This window comes from Rana temporaria, chromosome 2, assembly GCF_905171775.1.
Source record: "Rana temporaria chromosome 2, aRanTem1.1, whole genome shotgun sequence".
NCBI lineage: Eukaryota > Metazoa > Chordata > Amphibia > Anura > Ranidae > Rana > Rana temporaria.
In genome coordinates, this window is record NC_053490.1 from 209,715,263 (window position 1) to 209,734,216 (window position 18,954).

An 18,954-nucleotide genomic window follows, 5' to 3' on the forward strand; every position below is an offset into this window, starting at 1 on the left:
CTTTAATCAGTGAATAGAATTGGCTACAATCAGACTGGTCTCTTCTGAACAGGCTTAATTTCGTAACACGATTTTCGAAAAACGTAACAATAAGTCACCAGGTTTGCACCCGAGGGTCTTTAAAGTGGATGTAAAGCCACTCTCATCCTTTCTAAACTACTGCCATAGTGCTGATCTATAAGGATATACATTCCTCCTGCATGTATCCTTACCTGTCAAATGTCTCCCCTCTGTCAGTTATAAGAACTTAAAAACGTCAGATTCTGTGGGTGGGTCTGTTGTCTGGAGCTCGGTGGGTGGAGTCGTTGCTGACCTCTGTTGGGACTGTTCTTGTTTTTTTTTTTCATGGTTCTTTTACACTTTATTTTTTATGTTTTACTGTTTTCAAGCCTGGTTGGCTATGCATGTATGGCAGGATTGCTACATTTCTATGCTGCTGATTGCACTGTATGTTGGTCTTTCACCCGGGTTGATTTAGTGCCTCCGGGGATGGGGGGGGGGTGCAGTTTTATATCCTGGGTTACTTGCTGCTCTCTTTCCCCCTATGGCTAGTTTCACGGTGCTCTCATGGAATGTCCGGGGTCTGAACTCGGCAGTGAAACGCTCCTTGGTATTCAATTATCTCAAGAAGTATACTCCCCACATTTGTATACTTCAGGAGATCCACCTGGTGGGCTCTCGCATCCTTAGCCTTAAAAAGGCATGGGTGAGTTTCCATTACCATGCTGCATTTTCTAGCTACTCCCGGGGGGTTAGCGTACTGGTTCATAGATCCCTCCCCTTTCAGCTCCACAGTATTAGGATTGTCCTGGGCTGGAGATATATTATTATGCATGTGAATATTGCTGCTGTGGACTATGTGTTAGTGGGAATTTACCTACCTCCTCCTGCTGATATTTCCCTCCTGTATGACATTATGGCCCCGTACTCACGACCAAACATGTCTGCTGAAACTGGTCCGCGGACCAGTTTCAGCAGACATGTTTGGCCGTGTGTAGGCCCGAGCGGACCATTTTCGGGCGGATCGGACAGGTTTCCAGCGGACAACTGTTTCCTGGACTTGCTTTAAAACAGTCCGCTGGAAACCTGTCCCCCCGACATGTACGGTCGTCTGTACAGACCTACCGTACATGTCCGGCCGCCCGCCATCCCTCGCATGCGTCGAATGACTTTGACGCATGCGTGGAAGCATTTAAAAGGCAGGCCCGCCCACGTCGCCGCGTCATTGTCGCGGCGACACCGCGTCATCGACGCGGCGACACCGCGGACACGCCCCGCGTATTGTTTACGCGCGGACCTCTGTTCGATGGTGTGTACGGCCATCGAACAGAAGTCCCCGGGCAGACATGTCCGATGAAAACGGTCCGCGGACCGGTTTCATCAGACATGTTTGATCGTGAGTACTCGGCCTATGAGATTGGTCATACAATATGGAACGCAAAATGTTATGTTGCTGGGAGACTATAATTTGGCTCAGTGTTTGGTCCTAGACAAACTCCATCAATCGAATCGCAGATCTCCTGACCTCTCACAGTGGGCGGATACTTTTGAACTAATTTATGCTTGACGTCATTTATATCCCTCTGGAGGGCATATACTTGTCACTCTGCGTCTGGATCTCTCTCCCGCATCGACCTGGGATTCATTACACGGCGTTGCTGCAGAGGGTGTCGAAGGTACAGATCCTCCCCAGGGGCGTCTCAGATCACGCCCTCCTAATTTTTACTGTGCTCTCGGGACCTCCTGTGGGGCGGAAGTTGTGGAGGCTGTCTGGGTACTGGATAGCGGACCCTACAGTCCAGGAAGACCTGCCCGAGTCGCTTTGTAACTATTGGCTTGAAAATGCTGAGTCGACAGGCCCCTTGGTTACTTGGGATGCCTTTAAGGTATGGTTGCGGGGGGGAATATATTTCCCGCATTACCAACAGCCGGAGGCGGTCTGTGCAGTCGCTGGAGGAACTTGAGAGGGAACTTAATACTAAGGAGGCTAGTTATGTCGCTGATCCTACCCCCCTCAACTATGGGGATTGGCAATATGCGCTCAGGGCGGTTGAACTTCACAGATTGGACATGACCTAGAAATCAATGCTGGATGTAGCGCAACAAGTTTTCGAATATGGGGATAAAAATGGGAAACTTTTGTCATGGTTATCTCGCGGGCAATCCTCTGGTACTCATGCTGGGAGGATCCGAGATGAGGGAGGTGTCCCTCTTGCAGGCCCTGATGAAATTCTGGACAGGTTTAGGCGTTACTATTGCTTCCTCTACTCCACTAGGGTTAACTATGGGGCGTTAGAGCTTCGGGCCTATTTGGATGTGGTCGATTTTCCCGTCCTCTCTCGGGATACCAGGGAGGAACTAGAGCAGGCTATTACCCTTGAGGAGGTCCAGTTCGCCATAGCCCAATTGCAGCCGGGTAAGACTCCTGGAGCAGATGGAATTCCAGTGGAATTCAATTCAACTTATCAAGACTTGCTTGCTACTAGACTTACTAAACTATTTGCTCAGTTTACGCAGTTGGAGTCGTTGCCAGAGTCTATGTCTGAGGCAGTGATTGTCTTGGTTCCCAAGCTGGGTAAGGATCCAGAGGACTGCGCATCGTACCGCCCGATTTCGCTAATTAATGTTAATGCAAAGTTGTTGGCCAAGGTACTGGCTAATCGCCTGACGCAGGTTCTAGATGAACTTATTCATGTGAACCAGACAGGGTTTATGCCCGGTAAGGGAACAGACATCAATTTGAGAAGACTCCATCTCAACCTTTCTATTGCTCATGACAATGGCGGAACCAGAGTCATCGCCTCATTGCATGCCGAAAAGGCGTTCTATTCTGTTGAGTGGGGTTACCTTTGGGAGGTTTTGAGCAGGTTAGGGTTCGGCCCTCGGTTCTTGCACTGGTTGCAACTTCTTTACCGAAGCCCCTCGGCCTGCATACGGGTTAATGGTAGGGTCTCTGAGAGCTTTCCACTGCAGTGTGGTACGTGTCAGGGGTGCCCCCTATCCCCTTCCCTTTTTGCTCTGGCGTTGGAGCCCCTGGCGCGAATCGTCTTTCACCAAACTTTTACTTAACGCGCAGTTACATGAGATTAGCAAAAGCAGCCCCAAGGGTGGCGCCAGTGGAATCGAACTTCCCCTTTATAGTGCCGTCGTACGTGTTGTACGTCAACGCGTTTGAGAATGACGAGATTTTGTCTTGACAGTGTGTATGCAAAGAAAGCTTGACAAGATTCTCGACAAGCCTGACAAGAACCTTGTCGATGAAAACAACGTTTCTTTTACGACGAGATTCTCGGTTGTGTGTACGAGGCCTGACACTGAGCACGTGCACTCAACTCCTTTGGTTGACCATAGCGAGGCCTGTTCTGAGTGTCCTGTTAAACCACTGTATGGTCTTAACTACCATTCTACAGCTCAGTTTCAGGGTCTTGGCAATATTCTTATAGCCTAGGTCATCTTTATTTAGAGCAACAATTCTTTTTTTCAGATGTTCAGAGAGTTCTTTGCCATAAGGTGCCATGTTGAACTTCCAGTGACCAGTATGAGAGAGTGAGAGCGATAACACCAAATTTAACACATCCGCTCCCCATTCACATCTGAGACCTTGTAACACTGAGTCACATGACACCGGGGAGGGAAAATTGCTAATTGGGCCCAATTAGACATTTTCACTTAGAGAGTGTACTCATTTTTGTTGCCAGCGGTTTAGACATTAAAGGAGAAGTCCAGCCTGAGTTTTTTTGGCTGGGCTTCTCCTCTGGGTCACATGAGTGCAATTCGTTTTGCAGTCCTGTGACCCGTTTTCAGCGGAGAGCGGTCTGAAGTCAGTTGGGGCAGCGCGTCATCCCGACTTCCAAGTCTGGATCCACCAGCTGCCCTGATTGATGGCAGTCTTAGCGTCTAAGCGAGCCGCTGAGATGGCCGCTCCCCATTCCTCCACTGCTCAGCGATCCAATGAGCGCGGAGAAGTAGAGCAGAAGCTATGCTGACTGACAGCATCGCTCTGCTCGGGGAGGAGAGCCATCGGCGGTGTTCGGTGGCTCGGTTCTCAGTGCAGAGACGCCGGGGGACAGATGCAGCATCAGTCTGATGCTCAATCCACCGAGGTAAGTATGATTAGGAAAACAAACAAACACAGACTTCTCTTTTAATGGCTGTGTGTTGAGTTATTTTGAGGGAACAGCAAATTTACACTGTTATACAAGCTGTACACTCACTACTTTACATTGTAGCAAAGTGTAATTTCTTTAGTGTTGTCACATGAAAAGATATAGTAAAATATTTACAAAAATGTGAGGGGTGTACACCTTTTTTTTCTGCTTTTTTTTTTTTTTTTTTTACGAAAGTAGTTACAATTTAAAATATTTTAAACCCCTGTCCTAGGGACTGTTTAAGCAGAAGCCAGTAACAATTTGCAGGATCCATGCCACAGACATTTGTTTAATTATGTTAATGAAATTGGATCAGAAGTGGAGCTTATATCACATCCAGAGAGCTTTAGATTGGACTGTGCAAACTGCTGTTAAATGTTAGTGATTTCCAAAACTCTTTTCCATGTGACCCTGAAATAATAATAGGGCTGATGGGAGATGTGCTTTTCTCATCACTTTATGTAGATGATAATTTCATGGCAACAATATGAGATAATGAAGTGGTGCAAATGGAATACAAATCACACTGGATATCCTTGAAACAGTATTATTGTATTAACTCTTTATTAAAAAGTATAATGCAGAACAATTTAGTATTAAAAATAAAAACAGTTAATATAAACATTAGAAAATGACCTGGAGTTGAGTAGTGATTATAAGAAAAGAGATACAATTCCCGCCTGGCTGAATGTGGTGAAGGTGCAGTGCACTTTTGGACTGTGAGGCCTCATACACACGACCGAGGAACACGTCGTAAATGAAACATCGTTTTCCTCGATGAGTTCCTTGTCAGGCTCGTCGAGAATCTTGACAAGCTTTCTTTGCGTACACACTGTCAAGACAAAATCTCGTCGTTCTCAAACGCGGTGACGTACAACACGTACGACGGCACTATAAAGGGGAAATTTGATTCCACTGGCGCCACCCTTGGGGCTGCTTTTGCTAATCTCATATTACTGCGTGTTAAGTAAAAGTTTGGTGAGAGACGATTCGCGCTTTTCAGTCTGTTACAGCGTGACGAATGTGCTATCTCCATTACAAACTCTACTTTTACCGAAGGCACGCTCCCATCTCATACTTTATTCTGAGCATGTGCGGGTTTCTAAGCATACACACGAACGTGTTTCTCGTCATAAACCAGCCCGACGAGAAACACGATGAGGAAATTGAGACTCCCGACGAGGAAAAAGAGAACTTGTTCTATTTTTTTCTCGTCGAGTTCCACAACAGTTTTCTCGACGAAAAACATACACACGACCGTTTTCCTCTGCAAAAAAGCTCTGCCACCAAGTTTCTTGATGGATTCTGTCGAGGAAAAACGGTTGTGTGTACGAGGCCTGACACTAATTCTAATGCTATCATTGGTGGAATGAAAGAAGATTGTTTGATTCCCAAACTATCACAGTTAGTGTTGATGAGAGAATCCCTCCTACAGCGCTATTGTGCTCTGACAGCCCTCCCTGCCGACAGAACACAATAACCAATGTTGTCGGTTACAGCCAGTGGCACTAATTGTTTGGGGAAAACATGACAGGCTGGTTGTACACATGTCAATCTAATCGCCTTGTGTACAACTAGGGTGCCCATACATGTATAGAAACTCAGATGGTTCCTGCTGAACTCCATGCATTGATTGATCGACTTGTATACAACCGGACTGTCTGTTTTAGCTTTTAGCCCCTAAACTCTAACAATTGCATACTGCTTCACCTGCTTTGGGTAGATTGCCATGATCAATATTCAAGGCACTGTTTATTTTCATTCCTAAGGCTGGCAAGGACCCACAACTTGGGTCTTTTGGACCCGTATCACTTTTGACAATGCATATTAAAATCCTAGCTAAGGGCTTTACCATAAATTTGGCTTTATTTATCAATTCCATCATACACAGGGATCAGACTGACTTCACGCTGGGCATGAGCCCAGCTATATATAAAGCATAGAATGTATCAAAATATTCAGTGTCCACATGAAAATTGGCAACAGAGAGTTGTCATTTCTCTACAAGCTTACAAAGCATTTCATTTGGTTGAGTGATCTTACATTAGGTTTGGTTTTGACCAGGTTTTTCTTCAGACCTTCTTAAAGGGTAGCAACTAATAGTTGGATTTCTGAGAGCTTTCCCCTGTCCTGAAGCACCTACATGGGATGCCAACTTTCTCTCCTATTGCTTGTCATAGTGCCATTTGTCTTTATGGTGATGATATGGTTTTATATTGGGAACATGCAGGTACCTTCTTGAAAGCCACAGTAGATACCTTTGCCGTATCCAAATACCATTCGGGTCTAACAGTGAATTGGTTCAAATTTATATCAACTTATGAAGTTGATGATGTAACACGTAGGGCGGAGTGCTGAGCCTTGGTAGTATTGTAGAGACAGGACGATCTGGCAGCAGGCCTACTATGCTGTTGAGATTATGAGCTGTCAATCGGACTCAGCTAATGCGGTTGAAGTGTCTGTGCCCCTTACATTACACTTCACTGAAGATTGTGTTGCATTGTTTTAATGTGAGTAGGATTTTAATAAATATTTGGGGTTTTTAAGAAACACAGAGAGCACTAGTCTTTCTTTATTTTTTATTTTTTTTTTTGAGTTGTAATGCTGAACATTTCCTTGGGCTGGATGTTTTGAAAAGAGAGAGTGTAAATCCTCCATTATAGCCTGTCCCAGGTGTTTAAATGGATCCTGCCTGTCAAGCCTTTTATAATCTTAAAGCGGGGGTTCACCCAAAAATCAACTTTCTGTCACTAGATCCAGCATACTGCTGACATCTGCAGTATGCTGGATTTTTTACATTTTTTTTGTACTTCTCATTTTAGCCGTATTTCTTCTCCTGCACCGAGCGGCGTATCCTTCCGGGTATAGGCGTTCCTAAATAAAGTGCAGTTGATTGACGGGCTTGGATAGCGCGTCACACCTTCCGAAAATATTGATACAAAAAAATCACTGGCGCTCAATAGGAAATAACTAATATCCCATGAAATACTTGAAACCCTCGTATGGGCTGAGAACAGTCCGTGCTGCAGAGATCCGGATACCCTGAAGTACCACAAATACACAAATACACCAAAAAGGAAAACTCTGCGCTCCTGAAAGTTCACCAATTATAAACCCACTTAATGTTTGTGAAGAAAAAAACATACATTAACACTTTAATTTTCGGAAGATCCAGTCCTTTATATGGTTAAAAAAGGGAAAGTTTCCACAATGTACACAATATAATAAAAAAAGTATAAAAAAAACTTTCCAAATGTCTGCATCAGACCAGCACCCTCTTCAGACTTCAAATGGTTAAAGCTTGCGGTTTTAGTTTGTGGGCTGTCTAGCAAGACATCATTAGTGCAAATGGTGAGCACAGTACATTACCCAGCCAGATGTAAACATCGATCGAATGTCCTTCTCCTGGCTGATGTAACAATGTCCGGGATCCTAGGCTCTCTCCTATGCGGGTCTGGAAGCTTCACAGACCCGATAAATGTGACTGCTGGAGACACAGGGTGGATCAGCCTATCAGAAAGGACGCTCTCCCTGGACTGCATTTTGCCCACTGGAGGGCGCCTAAACTTCTCCCTGCAGTACAGCTGGTTTACTGAAACAGTGTCTCAGACGTGGGACGCTTGCATGTTCACCCAGGGAGAGCGTCCTTTCTGATAGGCTGATCCACCCTGTGTCTCCAGCAGTCACATTTATCGGGTCTGTGAAGCTTCCAGACCCGCATAGGAGAGAGCCTAGGATCCCGGACATTGTTACATGTGTACATTGTGGAAACTTTCCCTTTTTTAACCATATAAAGGACTGGATCTTCCGAAAATTAAAGTGTTAATGTATGTTTTTTTCTTCACAAACATTAAGTGGATTTATAATTGGTGAACTTTCAGGAGCGCAGAGTTTTCCTTTTTGGTGTATTTACCTTCCGAAAATAGCCGACGTGACTCTCGGCAATTTACGGCGCCTGCGCAGTCAGCTCTACACGGCAGGCGCAGGCGCTGTATAGCGCCGTAAGCAGCCGAGAGTCACGTTGGCTATTTCCGGATGGCGTGACGCGCTATCCAAGCCCGTCAATCAACTGCGCTTGATTTAGGAACGCCTACTCCCCGAAAGATTTCCCCGCTCGGAGCCAGAGAAGAAATACGGCTAAAACGATAAGTACATGCAGGATCTAGTGACAGAAAGTTGATTTTTGGGTGAACCTCCGCTTTAAGGTCCATCAAAGAGGTGAAAATGTGTCCACTGAGGTTCCAGGTGGTGGAGAATACACATTTTTTTGGGATAGATTTACCATTGATCACCATGGAGATTGATTTAATAGGCTTTATTTGAATTTGCACAGATTTTGTTCACCAGCAAGACTTTTTACAATTTTCAAGAAACATCAACTTTATGGATTTGTATTTTTCGTTAGCAAATTTTTCCCACGGCTGATTAATTTTGGTACACATTGATGGTTTATATAGCGTGATACAGTTATTTTATGTTATTTCTACAAAGTTTATTAGGACTTTGGGCACTGCAGCTTTTTAGTACTTTTTAAATGGTAGTGAGTGGGAGATCTATTGGTTATATAACCTATATAGATGGTTAGTGGGTCAGAAATCCTACAAAACTTGACCTCAAGATCTGACTTATTTGAGAGAAAAGGAATGGGAAAACTGTCTCAAGACCCTAGTGAGGTGTCTTTATGTGTAAGGAAGCATCAAATTGAAACCTAAGTCAACTGTAATGAGCCTCCTTTTTTTCATTTGATGTGGGCTTTCCCTGTATCATTTCTGGGTACAGATCCACAAATTGGGATGGGATGCCCTATTCCACTTACCCCTAGGGCAGGGGTGCCCAAGCAGTGGCCTGCGGAGCCCTCTGATGTGGCCCGCGACCTCTTGCTCTGGGATGGCTGGTTTGCAAGCCCAGATTGCAGGTTGCCGACCTGCCATCCCAGAGCATCAGTGTTGTGAATGAAGCCGGCGGTAGAGGAAGCAAGCAGCTTTTCAGAAAGTGCACCACACCTGCAGGATAGTAGACTTCTATGGCAAAGTGCAGCTAACTGCCGGGAAAACCTCAGGTACACTGTGCCGCACCCACAGTGTGGGTAGACCGCAGACCATCAGTGTAAAAGCAGTCTTAGGCCACTTTCACGCAATCGGTCTAACCCAATCCGACCCTCCATTTACCTCTATGGAGCGGAAGATTTAAACAGACTTTTGTCCGTTTACACTGCCTACCTGCTATCCGATCTGTTAAAAAAAAATAGACGTGGATCCCTTCCTTCCATCTGATTGGATCAGAGGGCCCATAGAGTAGATTGGGCTGTGCCTGTTTTGCATATGCAGACGACACAGAACTGTCATCTGCCCACTCCACTCATCGTGGCCCACAACTGGTTACTAAGTCGCTTAAAGGGGTTGTAAAGGTTTTTTTATTTTTTTTATTTTCTAAATAGGTTCCTTTAAGCTAGAGCATTGTTGGTTCACTTACCTTTTCCTTCGATTTCTTTTCTAAATGTTTTTTTTCTTTGTCTGAATTTCTCACTTCCTGTTCCTCCTCAGTAAGCTGTTCAGTAAGCTGTTCTGGCTGACTAAACACCGCTCTGATGATGGTGTGAAGTTTACTGAGGAGAAACAGGTAATGAGAAATTCAGACAAAGAAAAAAAACATTTAGAAGGGAAATGGAAGGAAAAGGTAAGTGAACCAACAATGCACTAGCTTAAAGGAACCAATTTAGAAAATAAGAAACAAACCTTTACAACCCCTTTAAGTGGCCCTCGGCCTTCAAAAGGTTAGGCACCCCTGCCCTAGGATATGTATCCTTGGGGTTTTACAGGATCTGGCCCTTTTCCAAGTGGTTGTTGACGTTGACGTTAGTTCATTTGTTGGGGTTTTTGACTCGTCTCTAACAAAATTGTTTATTGGGTTTCATTATAGCTGAATGTGTGGACCTGTACTGTATGTTCAGCTATGCTAATGTAGTGTTTACTTTTCTATCTTGTGATTGCTGTCCTCCATACACTTGCCTGTGAAATAACTAGTATTTTGTATTGTGTAACACTCATGCCAGATCATCCAGAAGTGCTGATTTCGTTTTTTACAAAAATCTGGAACTGGAGAGAGTGCTAAAACTGGATAGAGTCTAGAGAAGGGCAACAAAATGAATAAAGGGGCTGGAGGACCTCAGTTTTGAAGAAAAACTACAAGCATTAAACCTATTCTCCCTATAGAAGAGACGCTTGAGAGGAGATATGATAGTGATATATAAATACCTCAATGGTGATCCCAGCATAGGAAGAAAACTATTCAGTCTCAGAGTGTAATGCCGCGTACATACGATCATTTTTCAGCATGAAAAAAAAAAACGTTTTCGGCATGTCGAAAAAACAAAGTTTACCCAACTTCACCATTAAAACGATGTTGCCTACACACCATCGTTTAAAAAAAATGATCTAGCAAAGCACGGTGACGTACAACACGTACAACGGCACTATAAAGGGGAAGTTACATTCGCCTTTGGGCTGCTTTAGCTGATTCCGTGTTAGTAAAAGACGATTCGCGCTTTTCTGTCTGTTACAGCGTCTTTTCTGTCTGCTTACTCCATTGTGAACGGTAGTTTTACCAGAACGAGCGCTCCTGTCTCATAACTTGCTTATGAGCATGTGCGTTTTTTTTTACATCATTTTAGCCCACACACGATCATTTTTTACAACCGAAAAAAACACATAGTTTAAAACGACGTTAAAAAATGCAGCATGTTCGAAAAAAAATTTGGACGTTTTTCAGAACCTGGAAAATGATGTGAAGCCCACACACGATCATTTTAAATTATGTTTTTGAAAAACAACGTTTTTTTCATGCTGATAAATGATCGTGTGTACGCGGCATAAGAAGACAAGTGGCCACTCAATGAAATTAGAGGAGAAGCAGTTTAATCTTAAGCTGCGTAGGTTTTTTTCACTGTCAGGGCGGTAAGGATTTAGAACTTCCCTTCCACAAACGTTGGTGTCAGCAGGAAGTATTAATAGTTTAACCACTTCCATACAGGGCACTTATACACCTTCCTGCCCAGACCAATTTTCAGCTTTCAGCGCTGTTGCATTTTGAATGACAATTGCGCGGTCATACTACACTGTACCCAAACTAAATTTGTATAATTTTGTTCCCACAAATAGAGATTTATTTTGGTGGTATTTTATTACCTCTGGGATTTTTATTTTCTGCAAAAAAAAAAAAAAAAGACCGAAAATGTTGAAAAACAAATGCTTTCTTTTTGTTTCTGTTACAAAACTTTGTAAATAAGAACGTTTTCTCCTTCACTGATGGGCACTGATGGGGCTGCACTGACGGGCACTGATAAGGCAGCACTGATGGGCACCGATGAGGTGGCACTGATGAGGTGGAATTGATGGGCACTAATATGCAGCACGGTGAACTGATAGGCGGCACGGATGGGCACTGATAGGCGGCACGGATGGGCACAGATAGGCAGCACGGATGGGCACAGATAGGTGACACGGATGGGCACAGATAGGCGGCACGGATGGACACAGATAGGTGGCACGGATGGGCACTGATTGGCACGAATGGGCACTGATAGGTGGCACGGATGGGCACTGATAGGTGGCACGGATGGGTATGGATGTACTGTATTATATTGTACTTATGGATGCTAATCAGTGCCAAACAACAATGCCTGTCAATCAGTGATGCCCATTGTGGGCACTGATTGGCATCCATTGTGGGCACTGATTGCCATCCATTGTGGGCACTGATTGGTATCCCTGGTGGTCTAGGGTGGCATACCTGGTGGAGGGCATCCCTGGTGGTCTGGTGGCATCCCTGGTGGTCTAGTGGCATGCCTGGTGGTCTAGTGTGGGTATCCTCGTGGGGGGGGGGCTGTGCTGATAATCGATCAGCACAAACTCCCCCTGTCAGAGGAGCAGCCGATCGTCTCTCCTCTACTCACGTCTGACAGATACGAGTGAGGAAAAGCCGATAACCGGCTCTTCTTGTTTACATCGTGATCAGCCGTGATTGGACATGGCTGATCACATGGTAAAGAGTCGCCGTCAGAGACTCTTTACCTAGATCGGTGCTGCGGGGTGTCAGACTGACACCCTGCAACAACGATTGCCGCTATGCGTGCCCCCGGGGGCACGCAGCGGCTCAATGTCCTGAGGACGTCATATGACGTCCAGTCAGGATATTGAAACCACTTTGCTGACGTCTTTTTGTTATAGGGCGGGCGGCAAGTGGTTAAGAAAAAACTCTTGGACGCGCATTTGGGAAACATAGTATACAGAGATATGGAAAATGATTTTCGACATGAACACACACACACCCACACAGGTTGAACTGGATGGTCTTTAATTAATCTTAACAACTATGTAACTATGCTGATAAAAGTCAGTCCCGTCAGGTTTCATCTTGCAGTATTGATAACATTTATGCCTCATGCGCACTGGGCTTAAAAAATGCAGCTTTGGCATTTTTTTTCAGCCTGTAAAAGTACCTCAATGTAAGCCTATGTGTCCAAACCACCACAGGCATGCTCAGAAGAAGTCCTGAAGAGCAGAAAAATAGCTAAAAATGCATAAAAGCATCTAAATGTGTCTAAAATCTAGACATGTTTAGGCATGTTTGAGGGTTAATGGATTCCAATTGCCAGAATAAATGAATAGAATCAATTAATGCTCAAGGGTTTGATGCGCCTAAACATGTCTAAATGCATGTGCAGCTTTAGAAGCTCTGCCAGATCCAGAGAGAGAATACGCCGGCGTACTTTCAAATTACCCGCGTCGTATCTTTAGTTTGAATCCTCAAACCAAGATACGACGGCATCTGGGTTCGATCCGACAGGCGTACGGCTTCGTACACCTTCGGATCGTAGATGCAATACTTCGGCGTCCGCTGGGTGGAGTTCGCGTCGTTTTCCGCGTCGGGTATGCAAATTAGCTTTTTCCGACGATCCACGAACGTACGCGCGGCCGTCGCATTCTCTTACGTCATCTCTAGTCGGCTTTTTCCGGCGTATAGTTAAAGCTGCTATTTTGCTGCGTATAGATAGACTTGCCATGTTAAGTATGGCGTCGTTCCCGCGTCGAAATTAGAATTTTTTTTATTTTTTGCGTAAGTCGTCCGTGAATAGGGATGAACGTAAGTCACGTCTAAGTTCAATAAATGACATTGTTGCGACGTCATTTCGCGCAAAGCACGGCGGGAAATTTCGAAACGGAGCACGCGCAGTTCAATCGGCGCGGGGACGCGCTTCATTTAAATGAATCGCGCCCCCTAATCGCCGATTTGAATTCCGTCGCCAGAAATACACTACGCCCCCGTAACTTTCGGCGCGCAATCTTTCAGGATTCGAACCAAAGCCGGAAAAGTTACGGCAGCGTAGCGTATCTCTGATACGCTGTGCCGATCCATTTCTATGTGGATCTGGCCCTTTTTTTTTTGCAGCTTTTCTCCTGCCAGGAGTTCTGGCATTCAGAGAGGCTTAACAGATGCCTTCTGTGTATAAGGCCTTATGGATCTGGTTGTAGTGGTGGTGGTTTGAGAACATATGACTGAAAAACAATTTTTTTATACTATACTTTATAGGTAGACTTTATGTTAAAAAATGTTGTCATATTAAAAAATCTCTTCAATTGAGATTCTATGAATAACATTTCAACTTTATGTTCCAAAGCTTTTATAAATTAAATTTGGACAGCTGAACTGCGCTGGCATCTGTGTTTGGTTAAGTCTTTGCCTAATCTGTTTAATTTTAATATGCCAATCAATTTAGGTTTGCTTAAACCATTTTTTGTATCTGTTACTAGACGCCTAAATTTAGTTGTGTGGAGAGCTTTATCGCAGGAAGAGAGAGATAAGTAAGTATTCATTTTATTTTATGGATTTGTTTGGCTAAAGCAAAATAAATATTACAATTAAACACATAGATTTATTTTTAAAGATTAAAAATTTTTTTTTTTTTTAGAAACGTTGCCCTTGGTACTTAGTCAGGCCCCTGCTGACACTTTATTTTGCTGCATGATCAAAGCGGAACTAAACTCTGGGAAAATACTCACCATGGCTAGTCATAGTCTTCCAATGTCTCATCAAACAGGAAGGCCTGGTTCACACTGGTACGATTTGAGATGTCAAATCGCATCACAAATCGGCAACATTTGCCGGCAATTGACGACAATGGCACCGTCCTAAACGGTGCGACGCTGCATCTGCGGCGCTGCACCGATTTCAAAAAGTAGTTCCTGTACTACTTTTTGCGATTTCGGCCCGCAAAACCTGCACAGATTTCTCTGAAATCGCGGCCGAAATCGGGACTGCCAGCGGCAGTGAAATCGTGCGAGTTCAGCTGAACTCGCACGGTTTCATTCCCGCAGCCCAGTGCGAACCTGGGCGAAAGGTGAGAAAGGACATCCACTGCAGGTTACCCAATTACAGAGCTTATAGTATACAGTAAGTGTGAAGTCATTTAAAAAAATCTTGTAGATTCACTTTATTTATCTGGAAGGTCATCTGCAGCTGTTCCCACCATGTTACTTATGGGCAAAAATAACAGCTATTGGACAATCCAGTGTGATGTGATGACAGCTGTTCTAGGGAAGGTCAGATATGAGATGGGCTCAGGAGGGTCAGGAAAGTCAACTGAGATTGATGTGCAAGTTTATTAATTAGTAATTAGTATAAAAATTGTATAAACTTATTTCATAGTCCCTATTATGATGTCAAAAACACACATTGGCATATACTGTTTTTTTTTTAATCAGAAGCTACGGTAATTAAATTGGTTGTAAAGTCAGAAGTTTTTTTTTATCCAAATACATTCTATGCATTTAGATAAAAAAAACTTCTGTGTGCAGCAGCCCCCCTCAGACCCCCTAATACTTACCTGAGACCCCTCTCTGTCCAACAATGTCCACGAATGTCTAAGCCATCCGAGACTCTCCCTCCTGATTGGCTGAGACACAGCAGTGGCCCCATTGGCTCCCACTGCTGTCAATCAAAGTCAGTCAGGGCCGGTCCAAAGCTCCATGTCTGAATGAAGACACGGAGCTGGAGGGGCTGGGAGAGCCGTAGAGGGACCTCAAAAGAGGAGGATCTGGACTGCTCTGTGCAAATCCACTGCAACAGAGCAGGTAAGTATGACATGTTTGTTATTTTTATTTTTACAATCACTACTTTAAAGTGGATGTAAACCCTCACATATACCCAATGAAGTGAACAGCCTCAGATGATAAACAGGGATGAAACTAATCTCCCTACATAAGTTTTACATCTGTCTTCAACTTTATATACTGTTTAGAATGTGCACATCGTGTTAGAATTTTCACTTCTTCATTCAGCAGTAGCAGTGTAGTGTTGGATTACACTGGGAAACAGCTAATTGGTGGAAAGGCACGCACTTCCCTCCACATAGGTGTAGACTTGCAGAGCTGTCCTGTGAGTAAAAGCAGCTTTCTGCTAATCTATTTATAGCACCCACCCTGACACAAATTTCAGGCTGGTTTTATCACGTGTCAAGCCTCGTACACACGACCCAGGAACTCGACGGGCGAAACACATAGTTTTCCTCGTCGAGTTCCTTGTCAGGCTGTCGAGGAACTCGACAAGGCAAGTTTCTCCATTCCCATCGAGGAAATAGAGAACTTGCTCTCTTTTTGGCTCGTCGAGTTTCTCGACAGTTTCCTCAACGAAAATGTACACACGACCGGTTTCCTCGGCAAAAAAATTTCAGAGAACTTGTCAGAAGTTATCATGCTGATAACAGAATGGAACAGTAGAAAGCCACAGGACTTAGTGCTTTGAAGAGAGATGAGAAAACACTGCAGATATATGTGCCCAGCTCAAATTTCATGAATCGGGTTTACTTCCACTTTAAGCAACATGTGAAATTTTGAACTGTGATGGAAGAACAAAGTGAAAACAAGAATAGTCAATTCAGTCATTTAGAACTAATAATATAAATGATTATACAATACAGGGACTCCCTGATGGCTGGTGACGCAAGAGTGGCGTCCGTGCCTCCAGTGGGCGTTATCCATCCAGTTACTTGAGATTTCCGTCACCCCTGTACGTCTCCCCCTTTCCCCTCTTTCGCCTACCCTTAGTTGTACATTAGATCACAGACTCATGTTCTGCGGGTGATAGACTCTCTGGGCATCCGATCCAGTGCGTAGCAACGCAGTTGACACTGGTGAGATGCTCAACTGTCCATGGAACACTTCATACTCATCCATAGATGAACCCAAACTATGATTGCAATCAGTTGTGTTGTGTAGGGTCCCCCTTCCGCTCACAGTTAGATCCCTTTAGGGGTGTTCGGTTGGTGGGTAGGCCCGTAATGGTTTATCGTTTCATCTCTCTTATACACCGTGTCCCCTACTCAACAATTTCTAATTTCTTTCTTACTGGTGGTTTCACATAGATTAGATATCCGATAATACTACCTAATTGGTGATTTGTGATTAATTAGTTCTCACGTGCTTGATACGCTTGTTTAACTTTCCCATGCTGCTGTATGTGGATTACCCTTCAGTTTTGCGTTTTTTAAAATGTTCTTTTCAGTCTTTGTAATGATGTTATGTATGGATATTACCACCTACGCTTTTGTAATGCCTCTGTACATGTAATAAAAATCAATAAAAATAGTTTAAAAAAAAAAAATATATATAAATTATTTTAATGAAGTATAATGAATGTTGTACTTTAATTTCTACAAATACAAAACATGTGAAATACTAATTTGATCTTTCTGCTAGATTTGATAGTGATGTACCAGTATCATACTTGGAAAATAAAGAGGCTCTGCTACAGGCGCTAGATAGGCTTGGGTGGCCTGTTTCTGCTGAAGGTGTTGTGCTGCTAGAAGATGAAATTTTAGCTGGGAAAACTTATCTTCAGCAAGCCACAGATCTGCAAGAGGCTAGCAAGAATATTTCAAAGGCACAGGTAAGGTAACAAGTCTACAAAAAGTAGTGCTACAAAAACTAAGAAAACTAACAAAAACATGGCAAACATGAAATTAATTACAATAGGGACTCGTGCACACTGAAGCTCAAAGAAGCTGCTCCTACAGGCATTTGAGCTTTTTTGAGCTCTCATTTTTCTTTGCCTGGAAATTCCTCTCCATGTTGGCCAATATGTCTAAGAAATGAAATTTACAGGCATATGAGCTACTGTCTATTCATTGGAAGTCCTGGGAGGTACAGGAAGTTCCCAGTGGCCCTTCTGTGGAAATCTGGTTGGAATGCTGTGGTCAACTGTTGTACTTTGGCAATTTTATCTGCCCAATTTTGTGGCCAAATGTCGTTTCTTACTCTGGCCACAAGAATTGGCCACAGGAAGAAACAACATTTGGCCACAAAAACTGGCCAAAGTAACAGCAATTGCTGTGGCCAATTATTGTGGCCAGAGTAATACACTACATTTGTAGAATTTGTAGAATAAATAATAAATACAATTAAAATAATATATATAGATATGTCTATATATAGATATCTATATCCATATATAGATATATCTATATATGGATATATAGATATATAGTGTAAGATCAGACTCAAGCGGTAGGTGCATTTTCAATAAGTGCGCCTGTCCAAAACTGTATTTTTTAAGGGCATGGTAGCCCACTTTTAATTAAAAAGAACAGAAAAGTTCACAAAGACATCTGTAGCCCACGCAAGGGGTTCCACCATTACTGTATCCTGCACAATCGGGATTTTTTCAGCCTCCTGGCTTACTCTTTACCACATGGCTGTGGTGAAGAGTCAATCTCTCTCCTAGCTTACAACATTTAGACTTGTGAAATACTGGGAAGAATATACCGTATTTATCGCGGTATAACGCGCTCCCGCGTATACCGCGCACCCCTAAAATGGCCCCCAATCCTGTGGAAAAAAGTTTTTTTGTTTTTTTGTACTTACAGTTTTGGTGTCTTGCGCGGCGTCCATCGGCGGCCTCGTCGGGTCCGGCGTCCTTCTGCGGCTTTGGGTGTCCTCTTCGGCGGGTCCGGCGTCCGTCTTCGGCGGGTCGGGTGTCCTCTTCGGCGGGTCGGGTGTCCTCTTCGGCGGGTCGGGTGTCCTCTTCGTCGGGTCCGGCGTCCTTCTGCGGCGTCCTCGCGGCGTCCTCGCGTCCTCCCTGCTCGTTTCCCGCCACGAGTTTGAATACTGCGCCGGCATATACCGAGCGCAGTACACTCGTGAATCTTCGGGCAGGCTCGGCAACTGTCGCGCTGACGTCCTGTACGCTCAGGACGTCAGTGCGAGAGGCGCCGAGACTGCCCGAAGATTCACGAGTGTACTGTGCTCTGTATATGCCGGCACAATATTCAAACTCGTGGCGGGAAAGCGGGTATCGGCGTATATCGCGCACCCACGATTTTGCCCTGATTTTTAGGGCAAAATAGTGCGCGGTATACGCCGATAAATACGGTAGTCTGGTCAGATAAGACCAAAATTTTACTTTTCAGATGCCATAATACACACCATGTTTGAAGCTCAAATGGCACTGCACATCACCCCAAAAACACCATACAAACAGTGAAGTTTGGAGGTGGGAACATCATGGTGTGCGGCTGTTTTTCAGCATAGGGTACTGGCAAACTTCACATCATTGAAGGAAGAATGAATGGAAAAATGTACCAAGTTAGTCTTGATAAAAATCTGCTGCCATTTACCCGGAGGATGAAGATGAAATGAGGATGGACATTTCAGCAAGACAATGATCCCTAATCCCAAGGAAACTCTCAATTGGTTTCAAATAAAGAAAATAAAGCTGCTAGAATGGCCCAGCCAGTCGCCTGACTTGAATCCAA

General features: G+C 44.1%; 1 protein-coding gene across 1 annotated transcript in view; it reads left to right on the top strand.

The window, feature by feature from the left end:
- The window catches only part of VWA3B (von Willebrand factor A domain containing 3B), a 220,667-nt gene that overhangs the window by 83,516 nt on the left and 118,197 nt on the right, over positions 1 to 18,954 (top strand). Inside the window, exons 21-22 of the mRNA XM_040336327.1 lie at positions 13,958 to 14,008; positions 16,901 to 17,090. Coding sequence (XP_040192261.1) covers positions 13,958 to 14,008; positions 16,901 to 17,090 — 241 coding nt within the window. The remainder of the gene's footprint in view (positions 1 to 13,957; positions 14,009 to 16,900; positions 17,091 to 18,954) is intronic.